Source organism: Empidonax traillii, unplaced genomic scaffold (genome assembly GCF_003031625.1).
Source record: "Empidonax traillii isolate 1590-97213 ecotype Southwest subspecies unplaced genomic scaffold, ASM303162v1 scaffold597:size822913, whole genome shotgun sequence".
NCBI lineage: Eukaryota > Metazoa > Chordata > Aves > Passeriformes > Tyrannidae > Empidonax > Empidonax traillii.
This window is the reverse complement of record NW_020955790.1, coordinates 795,171-810,447: the sequence shown is the minus strand read 5'-3', so window position 1 is coordinate 810,447 and position 15,277 is coordinate 795,171. Positions and strand designations below refer to the sequence as shown.

Here is a 15,277-nt window from a genome sequence, read left to right as displayed (position 1 = left end):
TCCCTTTTTTTTTCCCCAACCCCTCTCTCCGTGTTGGTTGGAGGGGATGCTGCATCCCCCGCCTCGGGGCTCGCCGGTCCCCCTGCCGTGCCGTGGGAAGCGCAGGCCCGGGCCCCACCGCTGCGTCCCGCTGGAAGTGTTCTCGGGGAGGGAGAAGGAGCGGGACCCGAGGCGGGGGATGCAGCACCCTCTGCATCCAACTCTCTGTATCCGAGGCCCAGCAGGCTGGAGCTGCTGTCCAAGTGCCTTCTCGCCCTTCCGTCGCCAGCGGGGGCGGCCGTGGGGATGCTAGAGGGATCCAGACGCAGGAGTCCGGTCTGCTGGTGGCATCTAAATAAAACTTGTTGGTGGCTGTACTTTTCACTCCTCCGTGCCCAGAAAGTGCTGCTGGCTGAGACGTTGAATAGCAGATTTTCCTCCTTTGGAAATCTGCTGGTCTTCTGAAGTGCCTGTCCTTGGGGTGAAATTTGACCATGGAAATTTGATCACGTGCTTTTCAGCTAGTGGAGAAATTCCTAGTTTATGCTTAGTGTTTCTGTCTCCGTGATGTTTTGTATGCAACCTAAGATCCAGTAATTAGGTAATCCTTTGTAGGAAGGTGCTGACAGCAGGATTTTTGTGTGTGTGTGTTTTAAGAGAGCAGTCTGAAACAGCACTTCAGGTGTTATTTTTCATTGTTATGTCGTAGCCTTATTATAAAGAAGCTCGTTCTTTCAGGTTTGCAGAAGGTTGGGGATTATAGAAGTTGATTATTTTGGACTGCAGTTCACTGGCAGCAAAGGGGAGAATCTATGGCTGAATTTGAGGAACAGGATCTCCCAGCAGATGGATGGTTTAGCCCCTTATCGATTGAAATTGAGAGTCAAGTTTTTTGTTGAGCCCCATCTTATCTTACAGGAACAGACAAGGTAAGGTAAACATGGTTATAAGTAGATTTAATGTAATACTTTCTTTTCAATTTCTGTAACTTATAAAAGTGATAGTACACTTGATTTTTGTTTTTTATCTCCTGGTAACTCTGCTTGACTCTTCTGTGTAGTTTTACAATCTTAATGTTGAATTTGTTATTGTCTTTTTTTAAAAAATAATTAAACTGGTAACGTTAAGTATTGTGTAGCTATCAGTAAGTAATGACTGTGGGTAATTTTGTGAGCACTTACTGCTGGAAGTGGAAGAAACTAAGCTACTAGTAGCAGACTTTTTTTATGGTATTTGTGTGTCCGATAGTAACCCCTGTTCTGTGGTGTTACTCTAGGTCATTCTGAACTGCTGGTACAGAAAGGCAGGAAACAATTCCTCCCACAGAGCAAAAAACTTGAATTCCTTTTTGTCTGGTATTATGTTACAGTAACTTTCAAATAGCTACAGGCCCTTAGAGGCTTCAAAAGAAACAGCTGTTTCACTTCTTCTGTAGCCAGTCCTCTTAACTAAATTGTTATCCTGTTAGTAAATTAATCTTCTAAGATTAGTAGTGAATACCCACTTTTACTCCTTGAGTTTGATTACCACATGAATTGCAGTTGAATTATCTCGAAAGAAAGCTGTGCATGTATGTATTTAGTACAACTAATTTTTCTAGTTAGCCTTTGATAGTACAGTTAGTGTAAATTGGGCCAGTTGAAATCTAGTGTCTGTATGATAGTGCCAAACACATTTGTCACTGCTCACCTTAACTTGGTTCTTTCAGAATCCTAAACTTAGTACTTTCAGAATTAAGCCCATGAAAACAACATGGTGGCTCTGCACAGAATGTTTGTCTAAGGAATTTGGTCAAATGCTGATGGTCTTATTTGGTGTTTATTTCATAGGAAAAAGGTTTTGAGTTAAAACAATACATGCATGCTTCTGTTTTGTGATCTAATGTGCAGGGGAGAGGCTTTGGGGGAACTGTGATTTTTAGCTCATCAATCTGGTTGAAGTTTTCAGAATGCTATACTGTTAGACCGTGGTTGTCCTATATAGTAGCTTCAGTTATGCAAATGCAGTCAGGCTAAATTCCAGTTTTGATGTACCTTACTTTGAAAAAATAAATTCTACTATCCATTGCATATCTTTGGGCTGGTTTTGAATATTTTTCCTTGAAGAAATTTGTCCTCCTATTTAAATATTCTCAGTAAGTATAAAACCCAATAACAAAGGGTTTTTATGTAGAACAAAAGGAGTCACACGACTTCATACCTGATGAGGTGGAAGAGATAAAAGCATGTCGGATGTGCCTCCACTCAGAACGAGTCAGGGTGAAAATCTGAGGAAACCCAAACCTGGTGTTTTTATGCTATCATTGATGAACGCTTGCTCAGGTTTACAAGGTTTTTACGGACATCTGTGTTCCTGCCTTCAACACTGTCAATGCAAGACTTGGCAGGTGGTGCAAGTTAATAAAGAGCTTGAACTGATGAAACATGCCCTAAGGGCCTCAAAGACTGACTTGGGGAGCTAAAATGTAACGGAGCTTATACATCTATATCAAAGTAGCAGGTATTTCTCCATTGTAAAGGTGACTTTAAAAGGATGTAGGTGGGACAAGCTTTCTTTTATGTCTTAATTATGACTGTTCTGAAACTAATACTTCTAACAAGAAATTTTAAAATTGAGTCTCAGTCATCAAAAGAGTCGTATCATAAACAAATACAAGTTGTACATCAACTTGCAATAGTTGCCTTTTAGTTGTGTGTGCCCAGTAGTCTACGAGTAGCAGACCTAGAATTCCAGTGGTTAATGTCTACTCCTGTATTGTTGATCCTGAGCTTCAGTAGATTTACTCTTTTTCTACTCAGGTCTGCTTGAGGATTTACATACGCATGTAACTAAATTCATACTTAGTTTGTGTGTAAACATATTTAGTATCAAGGAGAAGATGCAAAACTTGTTAAACCTGTTGCTGAACTTAAAAATCAATAAATACACCACAGAATTGTAAGAATTAGCTGTACAGTTACAGCTGACACCTTGTTTCTTTTCTGTACCTGCAAAGTCAGTGTGCTGATTGAGGAAGAAAGCGATGAGTATCCTTAGTTTCCTTTAGCAATTGTGTCCACATCTGATGTATTAGGGTGTCTCTGGCAGAACTGTTGCCTTCTAGTCCTGTGTGTGTGAAGAACAGTGGGGAAGTCTTCCAGTCTTTTGCTTGCTGCCTCTGCAGTTTTTACATATAAATTAGATGCGTGTTGAGACTGCTTTTTGAAATCTGGGAAGCTGCAATTCTAAATTTTGTTGATATGCCTCATCATGATTATAATAGCAAGTGTTGTGACTGAGATGTTACAAGGTCTTGTCTATATACTTTGGAAGCTTTGCCAACCCCAGTTGCACTGCCTCGTTAGAGATTCTTGCTGTGCACTTTGATTTAAAACTCAGGTGTGTGTTTGTTTGTAGCAATTTAATATTCAGGTTTCTATATGCTGTGAAAGCTGATCTGGCAACTGAGCATCAACCTCTGCTTCTGTTATCTTTAATCAGCCAGTGGAAGATTGTAGCCTCATGCATTTTAATCTTCTTATGCGAGGGAGCCGTCTTGTCTCAAAGGTAGAGCACTTTGGCAACAAACCACCTTTACTAAGCACTTTGGGAATTGGAGAATTGCATGGAAAAACTTTCTTATTATTTTTTTTTTCCCCTTCTACAGGGCTAAAAGCAGTTTTTTATTCTTTGGATTGCAATATCTAATTTTTTATTTGACTGCCTGGTACTGAATTTTACCACATGATTTCATAGCTTAGAGTTGTTTTCAATGGAATGAAAGTGCTTCACTGCAAGAATGTCACTCAAATTTAATTTGCTGCTGTCAGAGTTCTACAAACAAGTCTGAAATGTGAACAGTGTGCTGTTATAGAGAAGTTTGAATATCTACACATTTTCATTTGAATGGAAAATCACATTGGCTTTAAAAGGACTGCACTTTGTCTGAAGATTCATGTGATAGTCCAAGATCGAGATCATAAGCTCTGGCTTGTCACGTTTGTTTTTGTTTTTGTTTTTTTTTTTTACTATTTTCTGCATTTTTTGATAGATCATGCAACAGCTAGGAAAAAAACCCCTGCTTTTCCCTTCTATTACTGAATGATTTGTGGGTGGTTCATGTATCAACTGTTATGAAGTGCTGAATTGCCGTAAGGAGCTGGGGCTTAGAGAAAGGATTATACTTCACACTAATCGGAATTTTCAGGAGACTTTTTGACTGGGGGCGGGTGAGATGCCTGGCAGCAGTGCCGGCCCTGCCGCGCCGGTTGCGGGGCACTCCCGGGGGTGCCGGAGCCCTCCTGGGGTTGCAGCTCCGGGCCAGTGACGGGGAGTAGCAGCTCCGGGGTCGGGCAACCCAGCGGCGTCAAGCTGGGCTTCGCACCGCTGTCCCGGGGCAGAAAGCTGCCTACTTCACAGTGGGAAAGGGCCTGAACCTGTGGTAAGTAGTGTCATACCCCAAAGAGAACAGGCAGTTCCTTGGGATATATGCGAAGATTCTTGCCAGTAGTCTGGCAAGAGAATGAGGTTTTTTTGGTTATGCTTCTAGTTTAGGAATCATTAGTCATATGCAGATACTTTTTTTTGGTTAAGGATAGGGGTTGTCACTTTTTCCAGTGGCAGCTAAGTTGAGAGCCTAAAATGTATAGCTTTCTATTTCTATTTGTCCTGTTGTTCTTTCCTTGATTATAAAAAAAGTAGTAGAAACTACTACTAGTAGTGCAAAGCTTCAATTCCTAATGTACATGATTGTCTTCAATGAATTACAAAAGAAATTAATTTGGTATTATACTCACCACTTCATAGTACCTTTTTTTTGTGGAGTTATCGCCAGTTCAGTTGGATGAACACTAACTAGGTGATTTGCTTGCTGTCGGAATTTCATTGTGGTGAAATACTGATGTCTGGTTTTGGTAGCAGTGTTCAGTATCTGCATAAATTGCTTCAGAAGGAGGCAAAAAGCAATTGATGTGATTGATATCTGGGTCTGTCACTTTGGTTTGTTAGCTATATTTTTTTGTGAAATGGACCATCTGCTTAAATCTCCTTCCAACCTCCCCTTTCTATAGTATTTGTATCAAATTACTTATGTCCAACTGTAATACAGTATCTTACTGTACATTTGATTTTATTGAGTGTTTTAATAAGCACATAAAACTTGAATTATATGGAAAACACAGACGCAAAATGAATATAAAATCACTATTGTAGCTAGTGCTTGAAGAAAGCCTGTGGTACTGCTCTAAAACTGCTTTTTGTTCTTTTGGAAAGGAAAAAATCTGCCTGGACAATGACTTATGTAGTATAGCTTTGGAAAACTACTGTGTTGTCCTCTAATCAGTATTTCTATGTACTGTTTGGAACTACTAGACTCAAAGGAAATGTTCCATAATTGAATACACAGGTACATCTAGGTACCAGGAGGTTCAAAGGGGAAGGTAAGACTATCTGAGGTGATAAAGACTGTCTTTTGTACCAGTGTTGTCACATGTAGAGAACTATACCTGCAAGTGCAATGGAAAATTCTGTTTGTCCTTAAAGCTGCCACTAGTTGTTCAATGTCCCAATATGTCTGGCAGGTGTTTAGGATGACTACGAGCCACAGTTGATGGGCAAAGTTCAGAGTTGTGAAGATTTAAAGATTTAAAGATTAAATGAAGCTTTGGCAAGAGTAGATAGAAGCTGCAGAATGTGCTAAGAGAATGTTGGTGCTTGTGGGGTAGGAAACCTACCTCTTGTGTGATTGAGTTACTTCTCAAACTTGTAACAGGTAATACTAATGTATCATGTGTAACTGAAGCGGTGAATGATGCAGAAACAAACAAAAACATTTAGTTTCTTATATGGTGGACAAATTAGGGCGTTTTACCAACAATGTTGGAAATGTAACCTTAGAGAACTTAAAACCAGTTTGTTTTCACAGTTCATTGTTCTAAAGCTTGCTAGGTAAAAGTTCCACTAAGTGTAAAATGTTAGTGCTGAAATAATTCCTTGAAAAAATGAGTATCCTCTTGCTGCACAACGTGACTATCTTTAGAAGTGGGGGAAACTTAAACAATTTTTTTATTGTACCTAGAGAATCCAGGAGAGAGGAGGGATGGTGGATTAGGTCACAATCTAATCTACAAAAACTTGCATGGATACTTTCTATGTAACTAATAGAATCTGTAATACAACCAGGTTTTCTACAGAGAATCTATTGGGTCCTTTATAATTTGCAAAATTAGATAGGGAACTGCCTCAAGGGTTCTTATGCTTTAGTTTTCCTTGACTACATTTAACAATAAAAACCACCTTCTTATGCCTTTGTCTTTAAGGATCAAAACCCACCATTTAGTTTTGTGTAAAAAAGGAAAAGAACTATCTGCTTTTATAATCATGTCTAGTGTCATGTTTTGAACCTCTGAATGGGGGGGTGATTTTACAATGGATATTAATATAACTTTGGAGCAGTGCAATCTGAGTATGGTTGGATGGGCTAATCAAATCACTCTTTCAGGTGTATAAAATGCTTGTAGCCCTCACTGTCCTGCAATTTCTAGATGTCTTTCCTTCCTCAAACACACTTAAGGACTCAAAATGAAAACAAACAAACAAAACCAAACCAAAATAAAAACCAACCAAACAAAAAAAAAACAGCAGGGAATTTGCTGCCTGGACTTTAGTACAGGGCAGCTGCTCTAGCAGATCAGTGTGAAGTCTTTCACTGACCTGTTAAGGGTGCAGTTTAGGTTATTTAAGTGCAGACCAATGACTTTGTGAGGTAGACTGTTGAATACAAGTGGTTTTGTCTGTTTTCTCTGACTTAATAAAATAGCTTATCATAGTGTAAGGCAGGACATGAGTTTGCACAGCTTTAGTTACTTCTCAATAACTGTCGTTTATATGTGCTGTAACTTTGTTCCATTTGTCAGAAAAATACAAAGTAACTGAGTCTCTGTGAGATGTTTTCCCTTGTGTGATGTGAGCCAGTTATGTGAAGTTACTGCACATTAGCTGATGTGATGCTATTTCACATTTTCCTTAAACTCATTTGTCTTCCTATGCCATTGCTGACTTTCTAGTAATGGAATGTGACAAACCATGCATCTGCTGTAGCTGTTTCTGTAATGCATCTGTATTTGCAGGAGCAGTATTTTGTTTTTCATCTTCCCTTGTGATGTCATTAAGGTCTTCCCAGCAAGGGGAGAACTCTTGATCTTCCCCTGTGTAGTCAGGGCTGTTTTATGCATAAAAAAACCTGAAGATACAAGCATTTAGGTGTGGTAGCTGTAAATGTGTGTCAGCTAATGAGAATAAAATTGTCTGATCTTTCTTTGAAATACTGTATTTGTAATTAGTACTTAGTTAAAACGACTGAAAATCCTGTCTTTGTATTGTCAGAGGACTGAGTGCATGAGAAGCTGTTTATTTTATGAAGTGTTGATTGGAGTCAGCCTACTATTTGAATTTATTTTGGCCCTAGTGTTTTAGTAATTTATCAAGTACTTCGGGTTTAGGGACTAAGCCCCAAAAGGAGTCTGTACAACCCAAGTATTTTACAAGGCCACAGATATGTATTTCTGTGGCCCAGGCTGAAAGAGCTGTGAATCAGCAGGGTAGGAGAAAGGGATTGGAGCAGAAGTTTGAGGTTTGCTTGGAAGAAAGAGCCCTAACAAGGAATAACCTGCTAACAGTGGAGGCAGCTATACTGCCTGGAGTTATGGTCCTCTTGACACCTAAACTTGTATCCTGCACAGCACGAGTATATTGGCTTGCACCAGACCCCCACTAGCACTGCTGAAGAATCCTTGATGTCTAGACAAGATCAAGAACCCTTGATGTCTAGACATCAGAGCAGTGCAATTAAGCACTTGTGCCACAACTGCCTTGATACTCTAGCATGCCTCAAATAACTTGCAAAGGGAGGTGTTGGAGCTGTGACTTGTTGCAGGAAATGGATTGTAGGATAATGGGGCATCTTTTGGGCTGCTGTCTTCTTAGTTGCAACATTTACCACAGTAGAGCTAAGAATGAACATGAATTTTGCAAGTTCTGTAATTGCTCATAGCGCTGAAAGAAGTCCTATTTTCCCTGTTGTACAAAAGAATTTTAGAATGCTGCAACAGAATATATGTAAGATATCATCCAATTCCCATTGGAAGGAAAGCTAATCATTTACTAGCATCTTCAACTTCAGTGATGAGTGATTCAGTACAGCTTTTCTTAAGTAGATCACAATTAATTTTAGAAAAGAAAATGTCCCATTCCAGTGGAAGCCATGACACATCACTGTCAGTGTTAGGCTTCATTTATAGAAATATTTTTTTCAGTGATTCATAACTAATATGTAATTCTGCATCTGAATTCCATACATATGTGGAGTCTTAAGAACAAATGGTAAGACATTTATATTTTGTCCCCCAAAGAGAGAAAAGGATGATGTAGAAGTTGAAGTAGCCCATAGGGGAAACTAACATGCTGCTGTTAATGTTGGTGGAAGTGTTTATGTGTCTGTTAAATGACCTATTAGACAGTTAAGAGCAACTTTGTGATTTTTCTTAGCAAATTGTTGAATCTGCCTTGGCCCCAAGTGTAAAGATTGGTCTGACAAATGCTTACACAGAAGATGTTTTTGTATTCTGTTCCACAGTGCCTTTTCAGGTGTTTCAAGTTGTTCTGGTAATCATGTCGCTCATCTTCCCTTAAATGTAGTGGCAAAGGCATTTCCACTGTGTAGAGAAAGTATGGTTTCTCCTGTTGCATGACATAAGTGTCTATGCTGTTTTGAGTTGTTCTTCCCAAATTTGCTTTTGTGAACTGCAGGATAACTTGTAAATGGCAACCAAAAATTTAAACGTAGGAAAGTAATTAAAATATATCATTGATATTTTGTTCACTAAATCGAAATGACTAAGTGACATTAGGAGTTAAAGCAGTCTGTATTCTTAAGAACATGATTAAAATGCTCGTTTCCTTTATAGTAATTTTAGATGCCATCTTCAGTTGTAGCCTTGTGTTTAAGGGTGAGTGAGTAAGACAGAGGCCTTTTTCTTGTGCCAGACTTCTTCTGTTTGGTACAATCATCACAAATTCTCGATTACCAAACTAAAGGTTACCAAATATATCTAGTTTGTTATTTGATACGTCTTGATTACAAACGTCATCTAACAATTTGTGTAAGCAAATGTTTCTGATTCTATTGTAGGCATATGTTTTTCTTGCATATAAAAGAAGATCTGCTCTCTGGTAATCTTCAGTGTTCTTCAGAGCATGCAATTGAACTTAGTGCCTTGTTGGCACAGATGAAGTTTGGAGACTATAACCAGAACACTGCCAAGTACAATTATGAAGAGTTGTGTGCAAAAGAGCTCACTACTACCATTTTGGAGAGGTAAAAAGAGCACAGTAATACAGACTCCTTTTTGGAGATCAACAGCAGAAGATTTTATGCCCTTAATTGCTGGTGCTATAGTGTAAAACAATTCAGATAGCTTTGGAGATCAGAATACAACCTGAATTTGATGTTCTGATTTCAGATAATTTTTAAGCTCACTTAGGAGCATTTTTTTTCTTTTGTGAAAAGCAAAAGCTGCCTAAACTCTAGTACTTGGAGAAACATAGATATCTAAGCACCTGGAGCAGGGGAATAAATTGTAAATATGACTTAGACCTACACTGGTGAATGAAAGTAGCAAGAATTTATCTGGCTTAGTACTCCTTACTCTGAGATATAAGCAAAATTCTCAGATACATTCCATAGTTCAATTCCAGAATATCAGGAAACTTTGTGTCCTACTTGTGTGTAGTTTTTTTTTTTTAGTTATGGTCTTAGTGGTGGTTCAGGGAAATATGTTAGGGATCATGGTGTTCATTGGAAAGCCCTCATTACATGTAGTTGTTTCATTTCTAAGGCATTCTCAGGATGTTTTGGTAATTCTCAGTTATTTCCAGTTCACACTTACTGGAAATCTATAGGCAGTTAAAGCAGGTCAGCAGCATTTAATTATCTGTTTAACTAGGTCATCTAAAAACCCATGTTAAAGCTAGCTGCTGACAGTAACAGCACATATTTGAGTTACATCACCTATTCTTAATCTTTTTATCAACAGCATTATTGCAAAGCACAAAGAGCTAGAAGGTCTAAGTCAAGCATCTGCTGAATACCAGATTCTACAGATTGTTACTACACTGGAGAACTATGGGGTAGAGTGGCACTCAGTGAGAGACAGTGAAGGGCAAAAACTGCTTATTGGTGTTGGACCTGAAGGCATATCCATCTGTAAAGATGACCAAAGTCCGATCAACAGGTATGTGTTTTGTGAAACCAGTTGCATGATCAATTTTTCAGAAGTACTGAGCATGGCTCTAGTTTTTACAGAAATACACAACTGCTCTGAATTACTAAAAGTGGCTGTTGGAAAGTAGGGTCTTAGGACACTACCTGCTTATAATCAAGATAACAAGTGGCCGTAATACTCTTAATTTTTTGTGTGGTTTTGAGGCAACATCTACAATCCAGCATTACTGACAGTGGAGACCATTGTAACTTCTGATAAAAGTGCAATGTAGTAGTTTGTGGAAAATGTCCTTATCCTTACCAGCTAAATAAGCTTTCTGTTTTTTAATATTAATTTATAGGATTGCTTATCCTGTTGTTCAAATGGCAACTCAGTCTGGGAAGAATGTATATCTGACTGTTACCAAGGAGTCTGGTAATAGTGTAGTTCTCTTGTTTAAGATGATCAGTACAAGGGCAGCAAGTGGGCTCTACAGAGCAATTACGGAGACACATGCATTTTACAGGTCAGTATTGCCACTAGAGTCTTCTGCTGCTACTGTTCTTCTCCAGTGTTGGAACTAAATGCTTAAACAGCCAGTGGTCTGACTGCACTTTGGAAATACTCTGCAAAATTGCATTGTCCTTGCAGCCCCTACTTTCCTCTTAAGTCTGGAAACTGAACAGGTTTTTCTGTTTTCTGGGAAAGTAAGCAAGAAAAGTAAGCAAAATTTTTCCCCTATGAATAACAGCACTTGGGTATGTAAACTTTTTATGTTCCTTGATACTTCATAAAAAATACATAGAGTGTTTTGTCCCCATGTAAGAGGGAGAATGAGAGCAATGGAGAAGATTCTGTCATTCAGAATACGTAGATCCTTTATTTGGCTCCTCCAGTTATATTATATGTATGCCACCTTCCCATCCCATGTATTTAAATCTTCTTACAATTCCTCTGTCCTTGCTCACATGCCCAGGATTTTGTTTCATGACAGCAGCTGTATCCTATCCTATTGCTCTTTGAGGCAGAGGTGCTATATTCATATGTTAATGCTGATTTTTAAAACCCTCTTTCATTCCTACTGTGATGTCCAACACTGATCAGTAGAACTGGCTGTTAAAGACACTTAGCAGTGTTTTCTTAAAATTAACTACCACATATCAGTTTCAATTCCTTCTTGATCTGCATCTCTGCTTTTAACTTCTGCTGTCCTTCACAGTTTCTGATTTTAATTTAAGCAGAATTTTAGTTTGGCAATAGCATTTGGCCATAAGCTTAGATCTTGGACCTTAGGCCCTGTGAGGCTGTAGTCCTTATGTTCTGTTTGTTTTCTTTCCTGTGTTGCCTAGAGAAGTGATATGCCTTAATAGGCTTCTGCAGATTCAACTGTATCACTGAAGTATGTGACAGGCATGGTTAGGGTAGCTGAAAATACTCAGTGGCAAATACATATGCTCTAATTTAATTCTCTACACTGCGTTCACACTGGTTCTCTTCAGAATAATATAATACTACTATGTAAAGTGCTGGGTGGAAATTTGGTTAAAAATACTACCTGACTCTATGAGAGTCAAAATTGAGAGCCTCTCTAAAGAAAGATGTTATGCCAATGACTCTTAATTGGAATTCTTTAAGGCAGTGTTTGGAAATTGCCATGCAAAGAGACATTGCCACGCTGAACTGTGGATTAAGCGTTTGTTGTTTATGTTAGCATAATACTTTACATCCCTTCCGTGGACTTGACTCATTTTACATCTTGAAGATGTGAAGTGTCTGTCACATTTTCATTTTGCACTTTTCAAAATAGAGTTGTCATGCAAACAGCATTTAAGAGCTTAAATGCTACCTCTGACTGTTCTATTTGCTTTAATTTCAGTGCTGTCATTTCAACTTTGGTAGCAAATTACTGTATGGATAGCTTTATTGGTATTAACTAATCAATTTTGGATTTGTCTTACTGCTTTATAGGTGTGACACTGTCACCAGTGCTGTGATGATGCAGTATAGTCGAGACTTAAAGGGTCACCTAGCATCTCTGTTTCTAAATGAAAACATTAATCTTGGCAAAAAGTACGTCTTTGACATTAAAAGAACATCAAAAGAAGTTTATGATCACGCGAGGCGAGCTCTTTATAATGCTGGTATTGTGGATCTTGTCTCAAGAAGTGACCAAACCCCACCAAGTTCCCCCCTTAAGTCGTCAGAAAGCAGCATGAACTGTGACAACTGTGAGGGTCTCAGCTGCCAACAAACAAAAGCCCTGCAAGAGAAGCTGCGGAAGCTAAAGGAGTCCATGCTTTGTATGGTGTGTTGTGAGGAGGAAATAAATTCAACCTTTTGTCCCTGTGGCCACACAGTTTGCTGCAAGTCCTGTGCTTCCCAGTTACAGGTAAATGCAATGCCATTGAGTTACGAGTTACCAAGCTATGTGGAAGGTTTGGGGTTTTGTATATTTCATGATCATGGATTAATAGGTTGATGTTCTAGTAAAACTTATTTTTAAAATTATGGTTTTGGTAAACTAATTTCAAAGAACATTCTGCCTGGATGATGTGCTAACATAATTTGCAGTGAGGCTAAGAATGAGCTGCATGCTTCTCACAGTACCCTGTCCTAAATATGGGATGGTGGAAAGTACTGTTATTGTGTGCATGGAGGGAAGTCTCTGGTAAGTGCAGAGACTCAAAATATGAATTAAACTAACTTCCTAATGTTTTTCCTTTCCAGTCATGTCCTGTTTGCAGATCCCGTGTAGAGCATGTCCAGCATGTGTACTTGCCAACCCACACCAGTCTTCTCAATCTGACTGTGATATGATCTACATATACACTTTAAACCCATCATGTACTCTTTAAACTGCACTAATACGAAATGCAACCATTGATTGTGAAGAAGGCAATCACTGGCACCTATCCACGATCAAAAGCAAAAATACTGCATTTTTTAACATAAATGTTCTTTGTTCAGCATGTCCAAAATAGTTTGGGACATCTTCTGAGAGCAGAAGTGTAACTGATTCATGTTACTTAAAAGGAGAATGATATGTAAGTTTGTATCATGGCAGTGTTGCCACGAAGCTAGGTAACCCTGGAGAAATGTGGTGTACACATACAGATGTACTCAGTGAAAGCAATGCAGCCTTTTCTTTTACACGCTCTAAATCCTTTTTAGTACAGTCACACTGTTTATTTTAATAGTAAGACTAGCTTTTACAAATACCAGTTTAGTATGACTCATAGCTTCAACTTTTAGTAAACTGCTTTAAAGGGGAGAACTTTTTTTAAAAGTCAGTTCTTAAACTGAAGTTATAAGGCTTCCTCAAGTAGCTCTGTTTAACTCAGAATTCTATCAAATAGAAAAGAATTCTGAGAGAATAGCTTTGGAAAGGTAGGACAAGTTTGTTAATCTCCGAGTGTTGAGGGTGGATCAGGAAGGTTTGTGGTTGGCAGCATCCTGTGGGAGCGCTGTTGTGGGACTTCATTCATAGCTCTCAGTGCGCAGGCAGGGTACTCCCAGGTTTCCCACGTCCAATTTGGCTGGTGGTCTCAGGAGCTTCAGTCAGCTGCCCTTCAAGTTGGCTTTATTTTTGGAGACTGATTTTAAACTATTAAACTATGTACCATTAATTTTTAAAATAAGGGTTGTGTATAATTTTAAATGCTTTCTTCAGTTAGCATCTTTATGGGATAGGTAATTTTCTGCTAAAATGTTTTTAATTTCCACCCCCCTACTTGGGCATTTTGGGCTCTGGTTTCCTAGTGTCTTCTCCAGGGTACAGAGGGAACTGGAGACCATGTTTGGGTGCAATACTGGCTTAATCAAAGCTAGAAAACTACACTGTCACTTTACTGAAATTTTCTGACTATACTTTTCATATTGCCTTAATGTAGCAGTAATGTGTGTTTATGCATCTGTTTCTTTGCACAGACATTTTGTCAAAATATTAAAACTCTACTTTTTTATGACACATTAGCATATAAACCTTACTCTAAGAGGGTATTTATTTTTTCACTTTGTAAAGAAAATTTTGTTTCCTCATGAAGCAAGAGCTTTGTCCTATATCGTAGGCGGCTTCTGTCTTTTTATATTCAGATTAATAAAGGACTTTAAAAATCTACTTTGTGTTATTGCTTGGACTAATTTTGTTCTGAAATACATCTGAGGCGTTACTGAAAACACAGCACAAAGTATTTTCATGTTTATGGTCTTGTATGTTATGTCACGTTCTAAAAAAGTAATGGAGCTTCCTCAGGTGTTTTCCAGGGAGGGAAGAAAAGTAGCATGGCATAGCCAAGTTTGTTCAGACAGTGAGCTTTAAGACAGCTGACATATTCCAACTGTGATCTAGCCTTCAGAATTGATTTTGTGAAGAACCTTCCTGCAGTAATTTGCCCCGAATACACGGGGTATATTCCCCTGGTCTGAGAGAAAGGAAAGTATGCTGCTTGAGACGAGAGAGTTGGTGTTTCAGCAGTCCTGTCTAGGAATTCCTTAATTATGGATGTGTTGGTGTCTCTTCTTGACTGGAGCTATTCAGATTTCCTAACTTATGACTCTTTCTTTCACGTTATTGAAGAGATGGTGCTTGAACACTTCCCCGGTGGTGCCCTGTCATTGACAAGGAATGTGTAAGCAAGTGTGTTCAGAGAAGACTATATCCAGCTCCTGTGCCAGCATATAATAGTGCTTGAGCAAACCTTCCTTGCGTCCCAAGTTTACAGCCAAATTATGTTAGTAACATCTAATCCATTATCTTGTGGCAGCTGGCTGAAATGGATTTGTAAATCAATATAAATAGATGTTAATACAGGCATCTGATTTAAAACATGCAACATGATCAAGCTCTTAAGATAGGCAAGCACGAACTACAGGTCCTTGTAATTAAATTGGCTGTCTAATGAGACATCCCTACTACTCATCATTCCAGTAGTTAGAACTCTAATCAAGGTGGGATTTGAGATAGGTTATATGGCATTGGTGGAATTTGGGCAGAGCCTTTGACTTCTGCAAACAATACTCTGTTTAATCTTGAAAAGCTAGGCAGGGGATCAGGCACAACC

At 38.7% G+C, this 15,277-nt stretch overlaps 1 protein-coding gene across 1 annotated transcript in view; it reads left to right on the top strand.

Moving 5' to 3' along the window:
- MYLIP (myosin regulatory light chain interacting protein) overlaps positions 1-14,334 on the top strand; it is a 15,386-nt gene extending 1,052 nt beyond the window's left edge. The window contains exons 2-7 of the mRNA XM_027898459.1: positions 718-908; positions 9,146-9,331; positions 10,050-10,247; positions 10,579-10,743; positions 12,186-12,606; positions 12,945-14,334. Coding sequence (XP_027754260.1) covers positions 718-908; positions 9,146-9,331; positions 10,050-10,247; positions 10,579-10,743; positions 12,186-12,606; positions 12,945-13,034 — 1,251 coding nt within the window. The 3' untranslated portion in view covers positions 13,035-14,334. The remainder of the gene's footprint in view (positions 1-717; positions 909-9,145; positions 9,332-10,049; positions 10,248-10,578; positions 10,744-12,185; positions 12,607-12,944) is intronic.
- Positions 14,335-15,277: the final 943 nt, after the last annotated feature.